The 24931-nt window shown below is 41.0% G+C and overlaps 2 protein-coding genes across 2 annotated transcripts in view; one reads left to right on the top strand and one right to left on the bottom strand.

Moving 5' to 3' along the window:
- Positions 1 to 9235, top strand: part of GNA14 (G protein subunit alpha 14) — a 227156-nt gene extending 217921 nt beyond the window's left edge. The window contains exons 4-7 of the mRNA XM_032164341.1: positions 1062 to 1190; positions 3433 to 3562; positions 6599 to 6752; positions 8144 to 9235. Coding sequence (XP_032020232.1) covers positions 1062 to 1190; positions 3433 to 3562; positions 6599 to 6752; positions 8144 to 8334 — 604 coding nt within the window. The 3' untranslated portion in view covers positions 8335 to 9235. The remainder of the gene's footprint in view (positions 1 to 1061; positions 1191 to 3432; positions 3563 to 6598; positions 6753 to 8143) is intronic.
- Positions 9236 to 10782: 1547 nt separating this feature from the next.
- Positions 10783 to 24931, bottom strand: part of VPS13A (vacuolar protein sorting 13 homolog A) — a 259625-nt gene continuing 245476 nt past the window's right edge. The window contains exons 71-72 of the mRNA XM_032164338.2: positions 24658 to 24732; positions 10783 to 16319 (exon numbers count right to left, since the gene is read on the bottom strand). Coding sequence (XP_032020229.1) covers positions 16269 to 16319; positions 24658 to 24732 — 126 coding nt within the window. The 3' untranslated portion in view covers positions 10783 to 16268. The remainder of the gene's footprint in view (positions 16320 to 24657; positions 24733 to 24931) is intronic.

Raw genomic sequence — 24931 nt, 5'->3', positions numbered from 1 at the left:
GTGGTAAGGGCTGCAGGTATTATATACAACCAGTGCTCTCTGCTCTCGGAATATACAGTCTGGTGGAGCAAGTCAGGTATAAATCAAATAATTACCTATCAAAGTACAGCAAAAACAGTGATAAGCCCTGGGACTGTATCTGGGCAGGGAGGTGGGTTGTGGAAAGCTGCCCCCGAGCTTTGCTTCTGGAGCTGAAGGCATATGTTGAACAGGGTTTGCCTGTGACCTCCTGGTTAGCCTGCATGCGGACCTGCTCTGCCCCTGACGCGGTGCTGGGACAGGACAGGGCCGGCCTCAGCATGCAGGGGGCTCTGCATCTCCAACTCTTTTGTTAGCGAGGGCCTGAGTTACAGTTATTTCACCTAAAAATGTCTTTTAGAAAGGCCTTAAAGTTTTTTTTTAAAGGATTCTCTTATTTTACTACAGAAAAAAAAATATGTTTTAAGCTCAGGGCTTCAATATATGGCCAAAAATAAGTTAAGGCAAGCTTTGGGTTATTTTAGGAGATGTATAGTTTCCCAGTGTCTTCAACAGGAAAACTTTTTCTTGTTGCTGTTGTTTTGAATTTCTCCTCGGCCTGTTTTACGCCTGTGTATTTTCTTAGAAACTATTTAATTCATTGAGCAAAGCTTTAGAGAACAGTATCTCCATTATATAAGGTTCTTGGACAAGGGTGAGTGGGAGGGAGAAGGGCCTCTGGAGGGAGGATGACAGATGGGGTGTTGGAGAGAGCCATTCCCAACATCCTGGTCCTTCCAGCCCCACTGTCTCCCTCGCCAGTCAAATAGAAGTGATAGAGCTTAGAACCCAGGAGGAAGAGACGGAGTGCTCTGCAGATGTCCCAGAAGGCGCATGAAAGTCCTTCTGACCCATATTGTCTTCAGAACAGTCGTAGGAAGGATGGAGAAGCCTGGCCTGGCGCTGGCTCTCAGGAAAGTCATTGATGGAATTTGTGTGTCTGCGTGGGGCTCACTGTGAGTGGGGGGTGACTTCCTTTGAGTAGGATGGACATTTCTCCCGGCTCTGAAAGGAGAGTCAGTTCCTCGTTCTCTAATATACAGTTACCTGACTGACATCGACCGCATCGCCACACCATCATTCGTGCCTACCCAACAAGATGTGCTTCGTGTCCGAGTGCCCACCACCGGCATCATTGAGTATCCATTTGACTTGGAAAACATAATCTTTCGGTAAGTCTGTCCCCCCGATGTACCATGAAGAATCTGCCCAGGCTTGGAAGTCCCCAGGTGGATTCTTAAATGTGTTATTCCTAAGCAGGGATTATATCTCTTAGGACAGAGTGACCTTGTCTGCCAAGGGTATTTAGAATTGTGGTAGGTAGGTCTCAACCCTGGAATGGAGAGAAGTCACCTTCCTATTGCCCTTGGAAAAGAAGGGTTTCCTTACTGGAAACTGGAATGATTATTATGTGTAACACACACTCATACACACACACACACACACACACACAGAAATGTATACTTCTGTATCCCACAAATTGAATATAGTGATTATTGATGTCTTTTCCTTAAAGAGGAATAATATTTCCTTTCTCCTCTATTTCCTTCTCCAAGATTTATCCTTAGAAAATTAAGGATACAAAAATGTGTATGAAAACTATGAAGAATAATATATACAAACTAACAGCTGTATAAAAATGTATGCATTTCCACTTACAAATATAGGAAATACTTTTAGGATGACTTCAGTGAATCTTCACTGCATTTAATTATGGTAAAAAATGAATAATTATGGAGGGCATATATGTAGCACTGCACATTTCAAAGCACTTTTATATCCACTATTTCTCTTGTTCCTCCTAACAATTATCACACACGATTTTCTAGTTGAGACAACACACCAGTCCTCCCACATCTGGGTCCTGTCTGATCCCCACTTATAGCTCAGTGCTTCTCTATCCAGAATTGCTGTGTTTGTGAAGCCCTCAGGTCCAGCCCCTCAAAGACGGCCCCCATCTATATTAGCATATCCCTGATTTTAATAGTAGCCCCCTGTGCCTGTGTGCCCATGAATTTCTCTAAACCTTTTCACAATTAACTGCTTTTTGCAATGTCCAAAACCTCTCAGACTCCCAAGGATTTTGTTTTAAAAAATGCTTTTATTTCTTCTGAGTTTATCTTTCTTGGACTGCGATGAATGGGTTTTGCATTACTTTCTAGAGTCTGGTGAATGGGTTTAACATCATCCACCAGTGAAATCTATTACTTTACAACTCACAGCACCTTTCCCAGTGGGATATTTCTGGCCGAAAAATTCTGATCTTTGAAATTGAGGCCTTTATAGAATGGCTTCTTCAAGCTCAACCTTTTGACAATTGCAATATCCTGTTTCCAGTTCGGTTCCCTGCTGTGATAGCCAGTCACGAACACGTCATTGTGGGAGTGGCTGCACCTCCAGGACATGGTTAAGGACAGGATTGAATTTTTCGTTCTCCTTCCTGCACTTTTCTGGACAACAGTTCTGGGTGGTTGGCCTGTGGGCTACCTAACCACATCGACCCAGTGTCTTCAGGGACTGGTGTGTGTGTGTGGTGGGGTGGTGAGGAAGGGGTGGGTGGGGGTGACTTGGCAGCTGTGTCTGGTCCATTATGTATTTTCTTTGGCTCACTGGTGCTACTAAAAAACGTCTGAGCTAACACATTGGATACCTTGTTTCTCCTGAAAAGGCAGAGGCTGTGGTCATGGCGAGCCTGCGTTTTGTTCTGCAGAGCTTGGCTGCAGGTACGCGGCAGGCTTCCCTGTAGACAGGGCCCCTGGCTGTTGTGCCGTGTATGTTTTTGTACTTTGGGGAGCCCACTTGGCTCATTCCCATAAACTGCCTGATTCCTGGAGCATTTGAGCTTGTGATCTCTGGGCTAGGAGTTGCTGGAATTTTTCCCAAAGACACAGATAGAGGCCTTGGATTTCCGTACTGGACAGAGGACACTTCTAGGTTTTTATAGGGAACAAGAGGTGGCATCCAGGGAATGCAGAAAGGATTTATAGGTAAATTAGAGGAGCCATAACAACAGAATAGGCTTGGGTCCTGAAGCCAGCCTGGGGGACCCGGAAGACAGCTGGCCGCTCCGTCCCTCTTGTGTCTGGTATCCAGGGACTCTACAGTGGTTGTCACAGAACCCAAGTGAATGTTTGCGTTTTCTGCCTGGACACTGATTAGCTTCTTAACCAGCAGGCTCCCTGAGTCGCCTCTGCATGTCTTCAGAAATGTCACTTACATTCTCTCCCTTCTTTGCTAGGAAACATCCAGTGGTCCCTCATTGCTTAGAGCAGCAGCATCAAACATGTTAAAACTTAGGACCTCTTTTCTGTCTTAGAAATTATTGAGGACTCCAAGAGCACTGGTTTTCATGTCCTTTTTCCCCGAAGTGTCATGTATTCCAACCTTTGAATGATCTGTGTTTCTACACAACAGGATGGTGGATGTTGGTGGCCAACGATCCGAAAGACGGAAATGGATTCACTGCTTTGAGAGTGTCACCTCCATTATTTTCTTGGTTGCTCTGAGTGAATATGACCAGGTCCTGGCTGAGTGTGACAACGAGGTACGCTGGGCAGGAAGTTTGGGTAGCTGTGGAAGCCAGAGCCTGTTCTGTGGTTTCTAAGAAGGCAACCAGGTCAGGAAATAGACCCTCGTCATTAGGTCAAACAGTGTTGCTACTCAAAGTGTGACTGAGTGTGGCTGAGAATCACAGGCCTGGAACCCGGGTTCTAAACTTGAATGCACACTAGAGTTTGCTGAGGGACTTAATGAAAACCTGGTGCCTGAGTCCAACCCCAGAGATTCTGAATGAATTGGTGGTGAATGGGGCCTGAGTGGGGGGATTTTTAAAAAGCACCCCACTGTGCTGCTAAGGTTGGAACCTATTCAAAAGCCTAGGTTCTCGTCCTTGGTGGCACAGTGGAATCTCTTGGTGAGCTTTTTAAAAATGCCATCTCTTGGCCGGGCTCGGTGGCTGATGCCTGTAATCCCAGCACTTTGGGAGGCCGAGGCAGGCGGATCACGAGGTCAGGAGATTGAGACCATCCTGGCTAACACGGTGAAACCCCGTCTCTACTAAAAAATACAAAAAATTAGCCGGGCGTGGTGGTGGGCGCCTACAGTCCCAGCTACCCGGGAGGCGGAGCTTGCAGTGAGCCGAGATCGCGCCACTGCACTCCAGCCTGGACGACAGAGCGAGACTCTGTCTCAAAAAAAAAAAAAAAAAAAGAAGACCAAAATGCCATCTCTTGGACTGAACACTAAAAATTCATATTTACTGGGTTTAGGTTGAGGCTTCTTTTGAGAGCCCACCAGGGATTCTACTGCACAACCAATGCCGAGCAGCACTATCTCTAAAACACTTTACCTGACCACAGGCTTCCTAACCTCCATAGGCCCGTGGTGCTCCCAAAATTAGATTCCTAGTGGAACTGGGGTGGGCAGTGGTGCTAGATGTTTGGAGCTGTTCTGGGGCTGTCTGGGATTGCATCTGCCTTCACGTCTCCTGGGAGGGACTCCCTCAGGGCAGCTGGGATGGATCCAGCCTGGTCAGGCATGCATTGTCCCTTCAGAGTGGTCATAGCACTGGCTGCTTCCGATTCCATCAGTGGGAGCTGCCCTGAGAGTGAAGAGGACCCTCACAGCCACTTCTCTGTCAGGTTGGGGACAGTATCGGTGGAACACTCATGTCCTTCTCGTCATCTTTTCGCCTGAACTTGCGTTCAGACCTCTTGACCTTTTAAAAAATGTCTTTTGTTTCCAAGGCGTGAAAGTAAATCAATAAAGGACTCAGTCCAGGATTAGATAATAGCTGAACAAATTGTATCTTGTATTTCTTGAGAGCAGACTTTTCTCTGAGGAGCATAGCGTATACTACCTAATTAGTGGAGGATTAACCCATTTAATTGTGTCATTGTGCAAAGAATGGAAATCTTGGCTGTCGCCCAGCTCTCTCAGTTGGAGATTTTTTTTTTTTAAGACAAGACATTCAGTTATCAATATAAAAAAAATAGCTCCAAATTTGTTTCAGGAATTATTTGTGACGTTCCTCAGGAAACTCAAAAGATTAGTAAGGTGCACAAGGGACCAGTATCTCAGCCCAAAGTGCTTAGAAATTAAACATTTTCTCTTCTCCTAAAAATCACAAAATATTTGGAGAAAAATTAAGTGGTTGCCACTCCAGACTTTCCCCTCCTGGTTGTAGATATGTATTATATCCACTCTGTATACTGTCTGGGAAATTTTCATATATTTTATTTCCTTGGAGATCATTATCATTAAGATCCTAATAATTTTAAAGCTTTAATACATTCCAGACTGTAATTCCCCCAATGTGTACTGAGTGGCAGAACAAGCCTGGGTGTCTGGAAATTGTGGGGAAAGAGTGATTTATGGCATGTCCCTCTTGAGTGTGTGTGCCGAGCTTGGATGTTTTTCACTCTGATCCCTTCCCTCCCTACAGGGAAGTTCTTGTTTCTTTCCTCTTAGAAATACTTGAGAAAGAACAGAATGCTATCTAGAACAATTATTGTCACAGATAAGATTTGTTTGTGCCCTGTCTGTTTTCAGTAAATTAGGAGCATTTAATATCTTCTTGCCAATGTCTAACATTTAGAAATTATCACTGTCTTTCTACATAACCTTCCCCAGGTCCCACTATTACACGGGCTTGGGAAAGTTATTTAAATGTTCTAAACAAGGCCAGGCGCGGTGGCTCATGCCTGTAATCCCAGCACTTTGGGAGGCTGAGGAGGGTGGATCACGAGGTCAGGAGATTGAGACCATCCTGGCTACCACGGAGAAACCCCGTCTCTATTAAAAATATAAAAAATTAGCCAGGTGTGGTGGTATGCACCTGTGGTCCCAGCCACTCGGGAGGCTGAGGCAGGAGAATCACTTGAAGGAGCTCGAGGGTGTAGTGAGCCAAGATCGCGCCACTGTACTCCAGCCTGGGCGACAGAGCGAGACTCCATCTCAGAAAAAAACAAATTAAAACAACAACAAAAAAAGTTCTGAACAACAGTATGCTCACTCATCAAACGGGCCATTGCCCTGCTTGTAAAGTGTGGCACAGGGTGGGTTCCCAGTAGCACTGCCTCCCGTCTCTGCCAATGTCTAGCATTCCTAGGGGCAGTGGCCTTGCTGGAAAAGCCTTGTCACTTGACTGCTGAGGCCCAGTCTGGAAGCTCATAACCAACTGAGGTGGCCGTGGCAGGTCTGAAGCTGGCACTTCCCTACTTGGTAATCTCAACGATCACATGACACAGGAAACTTCTGTCAAACGTGGGTGGGAACCTTCCTTTTCCAAGTTGCACCAAAGCCTTTCTTATTTCCTTCCATGTGAGTTTTGGGCTGGAGAAGAGCTGGGATGCTACAGGAGAGGGGACCCAGAAGGGGATCGTTAGTAAGAGGCTTGGGGAGGGGCAAACAGAAGCAGGAGGCCTGTAGCCTGGGGCCCCACATGGTCATCATCTTCAGCAGACAGTGGCCCAGAGACTGTGGCGGGGCAAGGGAAGAGATGGATGGACTGGCAATGCGCCATGTTGTTTCCAAAATATTTCCTTTCTACTTCATCCCAAGTCCCTTGCTTTTCACTTAGAACCGCATGGAAGAGAGCAAAGCCTTATTTAAAACCATCATCACCTACCCCTGGTTTCTGAATTCGTCTGTGATTTTATTCTTGAACAAGAAGGATCTTTTGGAAGAGAAAATTATGTACTCTCATCTAATTAGCTATTTCCCAGAATACACAGGTAAGTGTCTTTCTTGTGGACCGTGTTTTCTGTGCTGATCTTGTCCACCTCCCAGGCATCAGTCCAGAGTTATCACGGCTCACAGGGGCCTCCCTGGTATGCCTGGAACAGCCGCTCCCCCCATTCCCACCTTCAAACAGAAGCTCTAGTTGCACCATTGTGTGTTTTCACCACAGCACCTCCACACGTGCTTCCCTCAGTGCTTGGAATACCCTTGCCAACTCCTTTCGCTGCCTCCATGTTGTTCTTCAAAACCCAGCAAAGGCCTCCCCTTCTCTGGGAGCCTTTCTGGCCTCCCCTGCCCATCTGGTCCGCAGGAAGGGTGCCTCCTCCTTTCTGCTCCCTCGGCAGCCTGACCCGTGCTTGCTCTCTTGGCCACATCATGCCATGTCGTATCCTCTGCTCACTCAGCTCTCTTCCCAGTCAGCTCCATGAGGGCAGAGACTCTGCTTGATTTATCTGTGCATTCCTCACGCCAGTCAGAGCACCTGGTGCTTCTTATGTGTATGTTAGAGTGTGACATCCCTTTTCCCAGACACATGGTGGACTCATACATAACCTGTCCAAGGTAGGAGAGTCTCATGCCCTGTTGCTAATTGTTTCTGGTACAGGAGGTCTCAAACCTTAAGTTTGACACTGATATTTAGTGGATTCATGTTTTAGCATTCTTCTTTCCCCTTTTACTAACCATACTGGCTATGTAGTATAGCACCCTCGAGCTTTAAAATCAGCCCGATGTTAGTTCCCACATTCTTCCTTTTATCTCTCCTAGACCAGAGCTGTCTGTCCATATGTTAGCAAGGATTACTTCTCTTCAACAGTGGTCCAAATCAGACAAATTGGGTCACTATGTTTAAACAAATCACCGTAAAGTACAATTTTTAGATACCAGAGGACATTTTAAAATATGACTATTTTATGGGTTCATGATGAGATACCATAAAAATAATGCTCCAGGTAAACTGTTCCCTAGAAATAAAGATGGATCAAAGTAGGATCTCAAATAAGAACAAGAGTACATTAAAAAATGGTTCTTGGGGCCAGGCATGGTGGCTCACGCCTGTAATCCCAGCACTTTGGGAGGCCAAGGCAGGTGGATCACCTGAGGTCAAGAGTTCGAGACCAGTCTGGCCAACATGGTAAAACCCCATTTCTACTAAAAATACAAAAATTAGCTGTGTGTGGTGGCGCGCATCTGTAATTCCACCTACTTGGGAGGCTGAGGCAGGAGAATTGCTTGAACCCCAGAAGCGGAGGTTGCAGTGAGACAAGATTGCGCCACTGCACTCCAGCCTGGGCTACAGATCGAGACTCTGTCTCAAAAAAAAGGTTCTTGGGAGGACATGGTGTTAAGTCTGTGTCTTTATTCCTCTAATTGCACTTGTGACTAGGACCGAAGCAGGATGTCAAAGCTGCCAGAGACTTTATCCTGAAGCTTTACCAAGATCAGAATCCTGACAAAGAGAAAGTCATCTACTCTCACTTCACATGTGCTACAGATACAGACAATATTCGCTTTGTGTTTGCTGCTGTCAAAGACACAATTCTACAGCTAAACCTAAGGGAATTCAACCTTGTTTAAAAGCTGCTGCCCACTCCTCCCCCATGAGAGAAGATGTGATTTGCAAACTCCTTGTTTTATTTGCAAGTGCTTCTGACATCACCAGAGCCAGCCCCATGCCAGGAACTAAGGACGTCATGTAGATCGTGGGGACAGAGATGGGTGATGGAACTTGGAAGATAAATTTGAGTTTACCAACATACTTTAAAAGTCCTTACATCCCAAATTGTTTTTATAATTATTTTCTTGACTTTTGGCTATAAGATTTTGTGTAATTTTTGAATTTGGTGTTTTCTAGAATTTTTAAAAGCCACTTTGATTTAGTTTTAAATATGTTTAAAAATAGCGATTAAAATTATGTAAGCAAGGAGCTTGTTAGTTTATAGATCATGCCTTGAAACCTCTAGAATTAATTTGGGTGACTTTTTTAAAAATAAGAATGTTAATGGGTTTGAAGCTTTTTATTAAATCTTATAATTTAGAGACATTTTTAATTGTGTTTCTCACCTCATGCTGAAGGGTGACTCCTTTAACATGCCACCAAAGATGTTTTTTTTTAAACACTTGGTTCTTTTTGTGTGTTAACTTTCTAAGCCAAATTAATGGATATACAAGTATATCTAATTTAGCTTTGCCACAGTTTGATCACCATGAAGCCAAAGCTGACATAGAGTAAATGGGCTCTAGATAGCATATATGTTGTATTGGTGAAAAATGTGTGTGTGTGTGTGTGTGTGTGTACATTTTTACCCCCAATGTATATGACCAGATCTTAAAAATGTATGAAATGGCTAAAAGTCCACATTGTTTGACAAATGTTATGTAACCCTGCCAAAGTTCTGATGGCCACCACAGATTTGCTGTTCGAATTATGTATACTGTGCCTTTCTGAGGAGGCTAAGAATATACCATTCTGCTATTAGCACTGGGTTATCTTGTGTTTCCTAGAGCTCATGGTTGACTGATGGTTCTGCTCCTAAACAGAAAAATGCTGTGGCCTTAATAGTAACTCGGAAACTTTCCTAATATTCCTCCTTTCAAGGCAAGTCTGTGCGCATCATCGTGTCATGCTGCAGTTCCCTCAGTAGCTGGCTGGGTCAAGCAGGAGGAGAATCCTCTGGGAAGTAAGAGTGCTCCACACTAAAGGCCAAGATGGTTTTGTGCATGTGTGCACACACACATACACCATTTGGGGAGGTAAGGTATGAAATGTCTATCTCAAATCAGTCTATAAAATGCACCTCGGTTGGCTACATATGTTATGGACCCATGTGTCCCCATTCAGTGGGAACAATTCCAATTGCTGAAAAAGACTGAAATTATTCTGATATGCAGCGATTCTACAATAGCAACATCTAGCTTTAAAAATATGAATCCTCACTCGAGATAAATGCAATAGCAACAGCTTTTGTGGAAGTTCACAAATTGTTGTTAAAATTTATCTAGAACAGTAAAGGTCCAGAAATAGCTGAGACAGTTTTGCATGAGAACAGAGAGAGGGGAATGGAGCTCTTTAGGATATCTAGAAGCACAAAGAAAATACAAGACAGTTCCCCTCCCCACCAACGATGGGCTAAAGGCTATGGACTGGGTTTCACTAGCCAATTAACATAAAAAGGGTTCAACAGAATCCAGTAATCAGGGAAATTAAACAATGAAGAACTCCATTTCTTATTTTAAGCACTTTCTAGCATTGAGTTTTTGTTAATTTATAGTTGGCTGACTACTTAAAGCATAAAAGAAAATGATGGCTTTCCATATCCTAGTTGTAGGAGGGCTGTTAAATAAGTCATTCAAAGGGTGGTAACAATATTTTCTTAAGGCATGGAAAGGCTAGACTGTCAGTATCAGAGGTGAATTAATTACCTCTGTCAATACTGATTCTGCTGGTAGAAAATTCTCTCCTGGCCCTTCATTCAATATTCTCATTACTTACTGGGGAAATGAGTCATGAGGAGTTTTCTAAGGTTAAGAGACAGAATGTCGGTGGTTAAGAATTCACTAGGTCGAGACCATCCTGGCCAACATGAAAAAAAAAAAAAAAAAATATATATATATATATATATATATATATAATATATATATATATATATATATATATATGGCACTACACCTGTAGTCCCAGCGACTCGGGAGGCTGAGGCAGGAAAATCGCTTGAACCTGGGAGGTGAAGGTTGCAGTGAGCCGAGATCGTGCCACTGCACTCCAGCCTGGTGACAGAGCAAGACTATCTCAAAAAAAAAAAAAAAAAAAAAAAGAATTCACTAGGTACTATACCACCCCAAGCTTTTAGTCAGCAATGATCATGCTGGGCTGGAGTGTCGCCTGCTTTGACTGAAAAATCAGGACCTTGGGCAATCTGTTATTCACATTTGTTTCAGCCCCAAAGAGGGTGGAATTTATATAGGCAAGGGAAGGCTATTAATGTTGTTTCTAGTTCTATCAAAAAACTAAAAACAGAAGCAGACTAAAGATCAGAAATCTTTATTTGACAAAGGTATACATGGTGAAAATGGGCAGTCATCTTACCATGCAATCCAAATCTACCAATACCAAGAAATGATTATTGTTAAGAAAAATCATTAGTGAGCACGGCCAACCAATTTTTAGAGGAATAAAAGAATAAGATTAGTTTCAAAAGGAGGAACTTCACTGTAAATATCTGTGTTTATAAATTATCTTAGAATACACAAAACCAAGGCAGAGGCTATGTAACAGGCAACTGAGCCAAGCACACATAAAAGAGGGATGAGGAACAGAAAAGTGTAGGAAATCCTGCAGCGATGCAGAAGTAGATATTTTTAAAATTATCATAATCAATGACCATATTTTCATCAAAGAATAAGCATTCCAAAGCAGCACAGGCTATTTGATCAATTTAAAAAACTAGCAAGAGAAAGTATTTTTAAAGTGCACTTTTCCTGAAAAATCCATTTTTTAATGTAATACAGTCACATACAGAGATAATTATTTTTAAAAGTCTGTAACAGTGTATCTGACCTTGTAACAAGTCCCAGATACCATTCCTAATAGTTTGTGAGTGTGGATATTAAATCATTGATATTGAAAATATTTCAGTGTAATCTATGCTACATTTTTACTTGAATGTTTTTCAGCCTAAGAATTGGGAACTTTTGAGTAACAAACTGAACACCGGAGGTATGACGGCATAACAGGAAATGTTGGGATTTTCTAACATGTTCTATTTTAATTATACTTCTGATTATTTGATATCTCATTATACCAATCTCACAGGGTTTCTTGTTACAAGGACTTCATTAGAAGGAACACATTATTAAGGTATCAGAGTAACACTAAATGAATAGTTCAATGACAGACAGGGATTTTCTATCATAGCAGTGTGATAGCTATCATCATAGCAGGTGTTAAACTATAATATAAATTAATTTGTATTTGTATAAAGTAATAAAAACTTTAAAAATATACCCATATCAACCTAAAAAACTGAAGTTATATTTCTTGTATAGCTTTTTGGGTAACCAAAATTATTATTATTTTTTGAAAATGCCATAATGCTTTAAAAAAAGAACTAATCTATAATTCTAAAGTAAAAAATTTTTTTAATGACATGGAAAAATTTACAAAAGAGGAACTATAAAGTAGAAAAAGGTTTCAATAAAAGAAACATGAGTGAGGTTTGTAATAGAGTAGCATTCTCCATCTTCTCAATGTGCTGGCCTTGCTTTTCGGATAGTCCTGAAACAAATACTACTTTAGACCAATTGTGCCGGTGGGAAAAAAGTTAGCTGTAACAGCCAGAGTGGCCAAAAATTGACAGTACAGATTACAAGAATCGAAATTTTAACCAACGAATCCTAGCTTGATTAGGTTGCCATTAACGATAAGGTATAATTTCAAAAGTATACTTCAAAGGACTAAGGAGGGTGAATGGGTTTCCTTTTAGAGTTGCGCTATACTGAATAGCACCAAAGAAAATCAGATTGACTAAGTCTGTATTGAGTCCTACATATGGAATGTAAGTTATTTACATTTTCTACTTGGATCTTAAAGAAATGAGGAAATCCACTGTTTTTATTAAAAAGGCATTGATATTTGCATAGCACCCCCCAGAGACTGAATATTTTGGCCCTACCAGAATGTGTCCTACGTATTAGCTCCCCATTTTTAAAGGCCTTTGCCACCTGTATGGTGAATCAGCCAAAAGGTAGATGGTGCAGATTCAGTGGACTCAAAAGGACAATGTCTGTCCCCAGTTCTATTATAGTAAAATGCTTAGTGGTAAAGAGGTTAAAATACATCTAGGTAAACAAAAGACTATGGCCTTTTTTGGGTGCTGTTTGTGGATCTAATTTTTCTATGCTTTTTCTGGTTCCACTGAATCATATGAGGTTGCCCGATACACAGCAGAGAAGAAACCAAGAGTGATTCCATCTTCTCACTCAAAAGAAGTAGTGCTAAGCATCTCTAGACTTCCTGAGTTGTGGATCTGCTGCTCCTTATCTAAGGTCAGGCTCCACACAATCCAGACTCTTCCAACAATCACTGGATGGCCCGTGCCTCCTGCAGCAGTCTTTCAAGCTGTCTTTTTTTAAATTGCATTTCATAATAGGAAACACTTTATATTGTGACCCAGTATACACAGTAAACAGAATATTTAGCTGAAACAGTATTTCAGGAACCAATACTTAACCATTTTACATGCTCTACTGTTCCTCTATTTTTTATTTCACATTTAAAATATACTGGTCTTGAGCTGTTAAGTTGATTTCATGACCCACTAATGAGTTAGGACTTACAGTGTGGAAAAACAGCATCCCTGAGGATTTGGGTTGATCCTGACAAAAGGTAACAAGCAACGCCCTGGAAGCCGAAAAGATTTCTCTGAACTGTGTTGGCTGAGCCATGAAAGCATCCACTGTCAGTGTATTTGGTACACACTTTGAGCTTCTACAGGCAAACTAATCAAGTATTTTGTCCCAATCTTTTTAATACAGGGGCCTACGTGAGGGGGTTCTTGGCATAGCCTGAAGGATCAACTAATACTGGCAAGTGATAACTGAATAATTTAGGTGCAGGAAATTCAGCACCGTGTAGAGTCCTTTTAATTTAATCTTTCTTTTTACCAGAGAGTAATACGATGCTACTGTGTGGGATGTTTCTATGAGATGAGCTAGGTGCATAGATATTCAGTGGAACAATATTACCGCTATTACTATTGGAAGAAATGAGAAAGATAATTATGATAGAAAAGATCACAGAAGTCTAAGAAAGATTTATTTACTTGGAGGCCACAGGATAGTTGCCTCCAAATGGACTAGGATTGTGGAGGAGAGGGGTAGGTAAGAACTGTCTACAGGTGGTAATGAATATTTAGGGTCCAGATAACAACTCAGCTACACTAAACTGACTTTGGGATTTTTGTGAACACTAAAGGAAAAGCAGCAAATATGTATACTCTAAAAGGGAAGACACTGGAGAAATGTATGTGCCTCTTGGCTCAGAGAGTATTTTGCAAATGTGAAGAAATCATAAGCTGCTTTTTGTACCAGAAATCAAAGTCGTTCTTTCTAATGATTATGATTTTCTGGTGGAGAGTTGGCAGGGAACAGACACTCTGCCTTGGTCCTCACACAATTATTACAGACCAGAAGACATGCTGTGCTGGAATTAAGGGCCTAGTAATATAGTTAGTTAGCAAATAATACATGGAAGGGGCACAAGACTCAACACCTCATTCCATAGCCACTACCAAACAACTAAGACAAGCTTAAACTTCTCCAGTAGAGAGCCATTTCTTGTGGTTAAATGTAATTTAAGGCAGATGGTTTTCAAATACAAGAAGATGCTATATTGTAACCTTCAAGAAAAATGGGCTATAGAATCAAACAAAAACTGTAAATTGTAAAATGTGATGCTAAAAACACTGACTCATCATCTAGTCATCATCTACTGATTTCTTAGTGTTTTTGTTTAGATGAAAACAATCTTCTAAAATGATACGATGTAGCTCTTGAAACTGTGGGTCCCTCTAGTCTAGAGACAAGGAAGTGATGGGAGGAGGTGATGGCTAAACGAGTGGCAGGGAAAGGAGATATTTCACGGTTTTTACGGCAAGGGAAAAGGAAAGACAGGCACTATCCTTTCTATGTGGACTGGTTACAAGACCCACTCCTGCTGGCTGCCAGAGGGCACCAGAAGAATTTCTATGTTTACTATTTATGTAAGGCTTTTCTGCTTCACGACACTACACCCAGGGAGGCAGGGGGCTGTAATTTTTCTGAGAATGGTGAAATCATAACATTGGAATGGGTAATGAAGAAGTATTTCGTTTTGGATGAGGACAGTCTGATGCAAGCTTTCTGACTACCTCTACTCTTAGGTTTAATTCTGACAAAAGCAAAACTGGAGGAGCTTAGGGACAGAGAAAATATGCACTTTTTTTTTTTTTTTAAACAAACAAAGGTCAACATGGAAACACACTTTCATGTGGTTTGAAACTTGTGGTTTGATTCAATTTAAGTTCAGCAAAGAAAAAAGCATTTTGGGGGAAACTACTGAGAATAAGCAATGTGTTTTAGTAATCAGAGAGAAATCAATAGCACTTAGTAGATTTGGTCAGCAAGAAATACAATTACAATATAGCATGCTGTTTATTTTAGCTTTTACAACAAAGCAAGGGTTTAAGGAGCCTGAGAAGAATTTCACAACCATTGACCATACAGAGTCTTCAATTCCAAAAACAGTTTATAATAACTTGGTGGCACATACAACATGCATTGAATACTCTGTATTATTCAGTAACTAAATAGGATCCTGCATCATTCTCTTAATAGTTCACAATTATACATTCATTCTCTTTTACCTGAAACAGTCCATTAATATTAAGGTGCAAAGATCTTGGACAAAAACCAAGAAAGAAAACCTCATGTCCTTATTTTTACTAATGTATAGCTGATGATTTCTGTGATGAGCTGTAAATTTAAAAGCGTGACTCTCATTTGAATAACTGTAGAGAAGGCAAACCAGAAATTCTCAATCTACTGGCAACAGGACAGGTTATTGGGTTAGATTTTAGGGTACATACACTTCTTTATATGAGAGGGACTGTCTGTTGGAATCATAATTCACTATCTAAGATGTTGGGAATTGTGTTTATTCCATGTTAACAGTGAATGGAAAGTAGGCATTGTTAAGGCTTTAAAAATTCTCCTTTGATATTAGCAGTCTGTTAAAAACGTGACTTGGGTAAACCAAGTAGATCTCATGAAATAGGCTTGAGGAAATATTTCAAATGCCCTAAAGTTCTGAAACAGACTTTCTTGAGTAGGATACTTATTTCTTTAAGGTTTCTTAAGGGGAGGCTTCAATCTATGTTATAAATTATATTTAAAAAGATTGTTTTTAATAATGCTATGCATTTTAAGTATAATTCAAACCTATCCTTTATATTAAAAATAAGGAAAATGATATCAAAATATTTATCTGTAAAAAGAACTTCATGATTCTGAAGAAACCACCACCAAAGTTTGATTATTTACCCATCACTCAGGGAGTTTGAAATAAGCATGACAGAAGTTCAAAATGTGAACTAGAAACATTAAACTTGGCTCCATGTGGAGATGAATTATGGGCAGCCCCTCCACCATTACAGAGAAAAACTTGGAGCAAATATTTAAGATTCATAATTTTTTCTTCTTTTACAAAATAATTAGAATTATAAATAGATGCATGATTCAATTTAGAAAACTGGGTAATTGCTGAAGAATTGAAATATTTTAATCACATAGCTGTTTTCCCTGATTCTGGTTTTGTTTTTTGTTGTTTCTCTTTTTTTGTTTTGTTTTTGTTTTTTAGCATCCAGAATACAGGGTACTTGAAATCATTTCTGTAATACGCTTCCCAAACAGGTTTTGGAAGGTAGTCTAGGAGCTGTAATCACTTATTGCTGTGTGTCTTCCGGCAGTGTTCTCTGTCAGGGGCTCGGAGAAGGTTCTCTTGCTTCTTCTAGCTTTGTGAGGATCCACTGCGGTGGGAAAATAAACGAACATTTGCTTACTTCAGTGAACTTGCAATGAAACAAAATGTAATAAATGGAGACCTAGAAGTTAGCTTTATAGTTTAGTTAGGTATATACTGACAGCCAATACATAAAATTCATCCTGCAAAAGAGATCATTCACTTCAATGGCCCAGATGGCTCAGGGACAATAGTACTTGGTTTAATAGCAGGAATGCAGTTTTTCTAAGGTCTTTGGATGTTCATCTTCAGAATAAGTGAAATGAGCCAGCCTGAGAGAAAAAAATTCCTTCCAGTCTGTGCTGATTTTGTATCACGAACTTCCATAAATCCAGATACAGGATTCTACTAATGGAGTAGAAATAATTACATACAATTCCAGAGAGGGTAGTAGAAGCGACATTCTTGAACATTTTAGGTGCTCTCACAATATATTTTCTATTCTAAAATAATTTGAAATTACAAACATAAAATGTAAATATAATACACAACCTTTCTACCAGTAATGTCTATTATTATTGGGCATGGATGACAGATAAAAGCCATGGAGGTGATATAGGGCTTATTCTAATATATAAAGATTTTACAGAGATGTTTGTACCTCTTTAACTTAAAAGAGCCTAGTAAGAATAGCCCTAAGATAGGGAGACAAAGATAACTGAATCCAGTAGCCTTCTCTGGATGTTCCTGGCCAAGCGGGAGGATTAAAAACAAACCTTCTGGGATAAAGTCAGTCACATGGTGAAGGAATTAAAAGAAAACTTTATTGCAGGTAAATTGAAATAGGTGGTACTGTCCTTCAGTGACATGAAAGAAGGTGGCCTAAAAGTCATGCTTATCTGTCTCCCTGTTGCAGGTGACAAGCATATGAAGGCTCTGGTAACTTTATTCCTCTTTCTTTGTAACTTCCTCCTTTTGTGTTTTCCATTGTTAGTGTGTCAGTGTCACCTTATATCAGAATGTCTAGATAGAAAATTGAATAGCACATGTTAACTGGTCCAAGGTATGTGTATGAGACAGTGGGAGAGGCCCCTAGTTTGGGTCCAGATGTGACAGGTGAACTAGTCAACAGTCACCACAGCCAGGATCAACACAGAGTATTGTATGAGTGCAGGAGGCCAGGTATCTGTTCTGAGTCTGGCCAGGAGGCCCAGGAATCAAGTATAGGAGAAATGTCCTCTTACTGTAAGTTTATTTTATTATTAATATTATTTATTGTACTTTAAGTTTTAGGGTACATGTGCAAAACGTGCAGGTTAGTTACATATGTATACATGTGCCATGTTGGTGTGCCGCACCCATCAACTCGTCATTTAACATTAGGTGGTATATCTCCTAATGCTATCCCTCCCCCCTCCCCCCACCCCACAACAGGCCCCGGTGTGTGACGTTCCCCTTCCTCTGTCCATGTGTTCTCATTGTTCAATTCCCACCTATGAGTGACATGTGGTGTTTGGTTTTTTGTCCTTGTGATAGTTTGCTGAGAATGATGGTTTCCAGCTTCATCCATGTCCCTACAAAGGACATGAACTCATTATTTTTTATGGCTGTATAGTATTCCATGGTGTATATGTGCCACATTTTCTTAATCCAGTCTATCATTGATGGACATTTGGGTTGGTTCCAAGTCTTTGCTATTGTGAATAGTGCTGCAATAAACATACGTGTGCATGTGTCTTTATAGCAGCATGATTTATAATCCTTTGGGCATATACCCAGTAATGGGATGGCTGGGTCAAATGGTATTTCTAGTTCTAGATCCCTGAGGTATCGCCACACTGACTTCCACAATGGTCGAACTAGTTTACAGTCCCACCAACAGTGGAAAAGTGTTCCTATTTCTCCACATCCTCTCCAGCACCTGTTGTTTCCTGACTTTTTAATGATGGCCATTGTAACTGGTGTGAGATGGTATCTCATTGTGGTTTTGATTGGAATTTCTCTGATGGCCAGTGATGATGAGCATTTCTTCATGTGTCTTTTGGCTGCATAAATGTCTTCTTTTGAGAAGTGTCTGTTCATATCCTTTGCCCACTTTTTGATGGGGCTGTTTTTTTCTTGTAGATTTGTTTGAGTTCATTGTAGATTCTGGATATTAGCCCTTTGTCAGATGAGTAGATTGCAAAAATTTTCTCTCATTCTGTAGGTTGCCTATTCACTCTGATGGTAGTTTCTTTTGCTGTGCAGAAGCTCTTTAGTTTAATCAGATCCCATTTGTCAATTTTGGCTTTTGTTGCCATTGCTTTTGTGTTTTAGACATGAAGTCCTTGCCCATGCCTATGTCCTGAATGGTATTGCCTAGGTTTTCTTCTAGGGTTTTTATGGTTTTAGGTCTAACATTTAAGTCTTTAATCCATCTTGAATTAATTTTTGTATAAGGTGTAAGGAAGGGATCCAGTTTCAGCTTTCTACATATGGCTAGCCAGTTTTCCCAGCACCATTTATTAAATAGGGAATCCTTTTCCCATTTCTTGTTTTTGTCAGGTTTGTCAAAGATCAGATGGTTGTAGATATGTGGCATTATTTCTGAGGGCTCTGTTCTGTTCCATTGGTCTATGTCTCTGTTTTGGTACCAGTACCATGCTGTTTTGGTTACTGTAGCCTTGTAGTATAGTTTGAAGTCAGGTAGCATGATGCCTCCAGCTTTGTTCTTTTGGCTTAGGATTGACTTGGCAATGCAGGCTCTTTTTTGGTTCCATATGAACTTTGAAGTAGTTTTTTCCAATTCTGTGAAGAAAGTCATTGGTAGCTTGATAGGGATGGCATTGAATCTATAAATTACCTTGGGCAGTATGGCCATTTTTCACGATATTGATTCTTCCTACCCATGAGCATGGAATGTTCTTCCATTTGTTTGTATCCTCTTTTATTTCATTGAGCAGTGGTTTGTAGTTCTCCTTGAAGAGGTCCTTCACATCCCTTGTAAGTTGGATTCCTAGGTATTTTATTCTCTTTGAAGCAATTGTGAATGGGAGTTCACTCATGATTTGGCTCTCTGTTTGTCTGTTATTGGTGTATAGGAATGCTTGTGATTTTTGCACACTGATTTTGTATCCTCAGACTTTGATGAAGTTGCCTATCAGCTTAAGGAGATTTTGGGCTGAGACAATGGTGTTTTCTAGATATACAATCATGTCATCTGCAAACAGGGACAATTTGATTTCCTCTTTTCCTAATTGAATACCCTTTATTTCCTTCTCCTGCCTGACTGTCCTGGCCAGAACTACCAACACTATGTTGAGTAGGAGTGGTGAGAGAGGGCATCCCTGTCTTGTGCCAGTTTTCAAAGAGAATGCTTCCAGTTTTTGCCCATTCAGTATGATATTGGCTGTGGGTTTGTCAGAGATAGCTCTTATTATTTTGAGATATATCTCATCAATACCTAATTTATTGAGAGTTTTTAGCATGAAGGGTTGTTGAATTTTGTCAAAGGTCTTTTCTGCATCTATTGAGATAATCATATGGTTTTTGTTGTTGGTTCTGTTTATATGCTGGATTATGTTTATTGATTTGTGTATGTTGAACCAGCCTTGCATCCCAGGGATGAAGCCCACTTGATCATGGTGGATAAGCTTTTTGATGTGCTGCTGGATTTGGTTTGCCAGTATTTTATTGAGGATTTTTGCATCAATGTTCATCTGGGATATTGGTCTAAAATTCTCTTTTTTTGTTGTGTCTTTGCCAGGCTTTGGTATCAGGATGGTGCTGGCCTCATAAAATGAGTTAGGGAGGATTCCCTTTTTTTCTATTGATTGGAATAGTTTCAGAAGGAATGGTACCAGCTCCTCCTTGTACCTCTGTTAGAATTCGGCTGTGAATCCATCTGGTCCTGGACTTTTTTTGGTTGGTAAGCTATTAATTATTGCCTCGATTTCAGAGCCTGTTATTGGTCTATTCGGAGATTCAACTTCTTCCTGGTTTAGTCTTGGGAGGGTGTATGTGTTGAGGAATTTTTCCATTTCTTCTAGATTTTCTAGTTTATTTGTGTCAAGGTGTTTATAGTATTCTCTGATGGTAGTTTGTATTTCTATGGGATCGGTGGTGATATCCCCTTTATCATTTTTTATTGCATCTATTTGATTCTTCTCTCTTTTCTTATTAGTCTTGCTAGCGGTCCATCAATTTTGTTGATCTTTTCAAAAAACCAGCTCCTGGATTCATTGATTTTTTGAAGGGTTTTTTGTGTCTCTATTTCCTTCAGTTCTGCTCTGATCTTAGTTATTTCTTGCCTTCTGCTAGCTTTTGAATGTGTTTGCTCTTGCTTCTCTAGTTATTTATTTATTTATTTATTTTTGAGATGGAGTCTTGCTGTCGCCCAGGCTGGAGTGCAGTGGTGCCATCTCGGCTCACTGCAAGCTCCGCCTCCCGGGTTCACGCCATTCTCCTGCCTCAGCCTCCCGCGTAGCTGGGACTACAGGCGCCTGCCACCTCGCCCGGCTAATTTTTTGTATTTTTAGTAGAGACGGGGTTTCACCATGTTAGCCAGGATGGTCTTGATCTCCTGACCTCGTTATCCACCTGCCTCGGCCTCCCAAAGTGCTGGGATTACAGGCGTGAGCCACCGCGCCCGGCCTAGTTCTTTTAATTGTGATGTTAGGGTGTCAATTTTAGATCTTTCCTGCTTTCTCTTGTGGGCATTTAGTGCTATAAATTTCCCCCTACACACTGCTTTGAATGTGTCCCAGAGATTCTGGTATGTTGTATCTTTGTTCTCGTTGGTTTCAAAGAACATCTTTATTTCTGCCTTCATTTAGTTATGTACCCAGTAGTCATTCAGGAGTCAGGAGCAGGTTGTTCAGTTTCCATGTAGTTGAGTGGTTTTGAGTGAGTTTCTTAATCCTGAGTTCTAGTTTGATTGCACTATGGTCTGACAGTTTGTTATAATTTCTGTTCTTTTACATTTGCTGAGGAGTGCTTTACTTCCAACTAAGTGGTCAATTTTGGAATAAGTGCGATATGGTGCTGAGAATAATGTATATTCTGTTGATTTGGGGTGGAGAGTTCTGTAGATGTCTATTAGGTCCACTTGGTGCAGAGCTGAGTTCAATTCCTGGATATCCTCGTTAACTTTCTGTCTCGTTGATCTGTCTAATGTTGACAGTGGGGTGTTAAAGTCTTCCATTATTACTGTGTGGGAATCTAAGTCTCTTTGTAGGTCTCTAAGGACTTGCTTTATGAATCTGGGTGCTCCTGTATTGGGTGCATATATATTTAGGATAGTTAGTTCTTCTTGTTGAATTGATCCCTTTACCATTATGTAATGGCCTTCTTTGTCTCTTTTGCTGTTTATTGCTTTAAAGTCTGTTTTATCAGAGACTAGGATTGCAACTCCTGACTTTTTGTTTTCCATTTGCTTGGTAGATCTTCATCCCTTTATTTTGAGCCTGTGTGTGTCTCTGCACATGAGGTGGGTTTCCTGAATACAGCACGCTGATGGGTCTTGACTCTATCCAATTTGCCAGTCTGTGTCTTTTAATTGGAGCATTGAGCCCATTTACATTTAAGGTTAATATTGTTATGTGTGAATTTAATCCTGTCATTATGATGTTAGCTGGTTCTTTTGCTCGTTAGTTGATGCAGTTTCTTCCTAGCCTTGATGGTCTTTACAATTTGGCATGTTTTTGCAGTGGCTGGTACCTGTTGTTCCTTTCCATGTTTAGTGCTTCCTTCAGGAGCTCTTTTAGGGCAGGCCTGGTGGTGACAAAATCTCTCAGCATTTGCTTGTCTGTAAAGTATTTTATTTCTCCTTCACTTATGAAGCTTAGTTTGGCTGGATATGAAATTCTGGGTTGAAAATTCTTTTCTTTAAGAATGTTGAATATCGGCCCCCACTCTCTTCTGGCTTGTAGAGTTTCTGCCAAGAGATCAGCTGTTAGTCTGATGGGCTTTCCTTTGTGGGTAACCCGACCTTTCTCTCTGGCTGCCCTTAACATTTTTTCCATTTCAACTTTGGTGAATCTGACAATTATGTGTCTTGGAGTTGCTCTTCTCGAGGAGTATCTTTGTGGCATTCTCTGTATTTCCTGAATTTGAATGTTGGCCTGCCTTGCTAGATTGGGGAAGTTCTCCTGGATAATATCCTGCAGAGTGTTTTCCAACTTGGTTCCATTCTCCCCATCACTTTCAGGTATGCCAATCAGATGTAGATTTGATCTTTTCACAGTCCCATATTTCTTGGAGGCTTTGTTCGTTTCTTTTTATTCTTTTCTCTCTAAACTTCTCTTCTGGCTTCATTTCATTCATTTCATCTTCCATCACTGATACCCTTTCTTCTAGTTGATCGCATCGGCTACTGAGGCTTGTGCATTTGTCACATAGTTCTTGTGCCTTGGTTTTCAGCTCCATCAGGTCCTTTAAGGACTTCTCTGCATTGGTTATTCTAGTTAGCCATTTGTCTAATTTATTTTCAAGGTTTTTAACTTCTTTGTCATGGGTTCGAACTTTCTCCTTTAGCTCAGAGTAGTTTGATCGTCTGAAGCCTTCTTCTCTCAACTCGTCAAAGTCAGTCATTCTCTGTCCAGCTTTGTTCTGTTGCTGGTGAGGAGCTGCATTCCTTTGGAGGAGGAGAGGCACTCTGATTTTTAGAGTTTCCAGTTTTTCTGCTCTGTTTTTTCCCCATCTTTGTGGATTTATCTACCTTTGGTCCTTGATGATGGTGACGTACAGGTGAGGTTTTTGTGTGGATGTCCTTTCTGTTTGTTTGTTAGTTTTCCTTCTAACAGTCAGGCCCCTCAGCTGCAGGTCTGTTGGAGTTTGCTGCAGGTCCACTCCAGACCCTGTTTGCCTGGGTATCAGCAGCAGAGGCTGCAGAACAGCAGATCTTGGTGAACCGCAGATGTTGCTGCCTGATTGTTCCTCTGGACGTTTTGTCTCAGAGGAGTACCCGGCTGTGTGAGGTGTCAGTCTGCCCCTACTTGGGGGGTGTCTCCCAGTTAGGCTACTCGGGGGTCAAGGACCCACTTGAGGAGGTAGTCTGTCCATTCTCAGATGTCCAGCTGCGTGCTGGGAGAACCACTACTCTCTTCAAGGCTGTCAGACAGGGACATTTAAGTTTGCAGAGGATTTTGCTGCCTTTTGTTTGGCTGTGCCCTGCCCCCAGAGGTGGAGTCTACAGAGGCAGGCAGGCCTCCTTGAGCTGCGGTGGGCTCCACCCAGTTCGAGCTTCTGGGCGGCTTTGTTTACCTACTCAAGCCTTGGCAATGGCGGGCACCCCTCCCCCAGCCTCGCTGCAACCTTGCAGTTTGATCTCAGACTGCTGTGCTAGCAATGAGCGAGGCTCCGTGGGCATAGGACCCTCCGAGGCAGGCATGGGATATAATCTCCTGGTGTGCCGTTTGCTATTACCATTGGAAAAGCGCAGTATTAGGGTGGGAGTGACCCGATTTTCCAGGTGTTATCTGTCACCCCTTTCTTTGACTAGGAAAGGGAATTCCCTGACCCCTTGTGCTTCCCGGGAATTCCCGTGACCCCTTGTTTTGGCTCACGCTCGGTGCACTGCACCCACTGTCCTGCACCCACTTTCCGACACTCCCCAGTGAGATGAACCCAGTACCTCAGTTGGAAATGCAGAAATCACCTGTCTTCTGCTTCGCTCACGCTAGGAGCTGTAGACTGGAGCTGTTCCTATTCGGCCATCTTGGCTCCACCCTCTTACTGTAAGTTTCATGATATAATGAGTACAACTCAATGTTCTGAATTGCTATTCAGATCACACTTCAGTTGTGATCAATGAGGTCAGACAGTCAATTCATAGTCTTCATTTTCTTGACAGTGCACATCTTTGTGATTGCCATAATTCCTAAAGTACACACCATGCTTTTCAAGTCACACCATTCTCATCTTGAGGAAACTGAGGTCAGTTGACCTTCCCCAAGATTCTATGGTCAAGAAGGACAGAATCAGTATTCAAACTCGGATTTTCTGTCGGGCTTGGCTCCCTTTGGTCTGTGTCATGCTATGGCAACTTTTTAAAAAATCACGGTAGCCATGCAGTAGAAAAATCAACAGTGTGGGGCTACACTTTCCTGCTGGAGCTGATGGATTAACACTAAAGCAAAATAATTTTTGTTTGTTGACTTTTTTATTAAAAAATTATAGTTAGCATTTAAAATAAGATGGAGCAATCTGGTTTGAAAAGCAAGTAGGTATGCTGAATTGAATCTGGTAAAAAAAAGTCTGGGGAAAATATTATCTAGTTACATATACTTTTAAAACCTGCCAAAACACAAAAGCAAAACAAACAAAAACTCCCAAACAAAACTTATCTGCCTTAAAAAATAGTCCACTTACATGATTTTGAAGTGAGCAGCTCCTATCTATTTAAATAAAAGATTTATTATATTTACCCTGGCATCCTCTGGGGTCTTGAAGTTAATTATTTTTCCAAACTCTCTGGCATGAAATACAGACTTCACTCGTTCCTACAAACAGAATACGTAAATTCATTAAAAAGAAAATCTGGTTGTAAAAATCCATAAAGAAATGTCACAAAGCTTTATTACTGTATGCCTAAAGTGTCCATCTTATACAAATCATGCACCTTAAAAAAGACAAGAATGAGGAAGCAAGAAGAATCAAAACCAATAGAAAAAAAAGACTACATTCTATTAATAACAACAT

This window comes from Hylobates moloch, unplaced genomic scaffold (genome assembly GCF_009828535.3).
Source record: "Hylobates moloch isolate HMO894 unplaced genomic scaffold, HMol_V3 SCAFFOLD_10, whole genome shotgun sequence".
NCBI classification, from domain to species: Eukaryota; Metazoa; Chordata; class Mammalia; order Primates; family Hylobatidae; genus Hylobates; species Hylobates moloch.
Note: the sequence above shows the minus strand (reverse complement) of the source record. Positions and strands in the feature narration are given on the sequence as shown.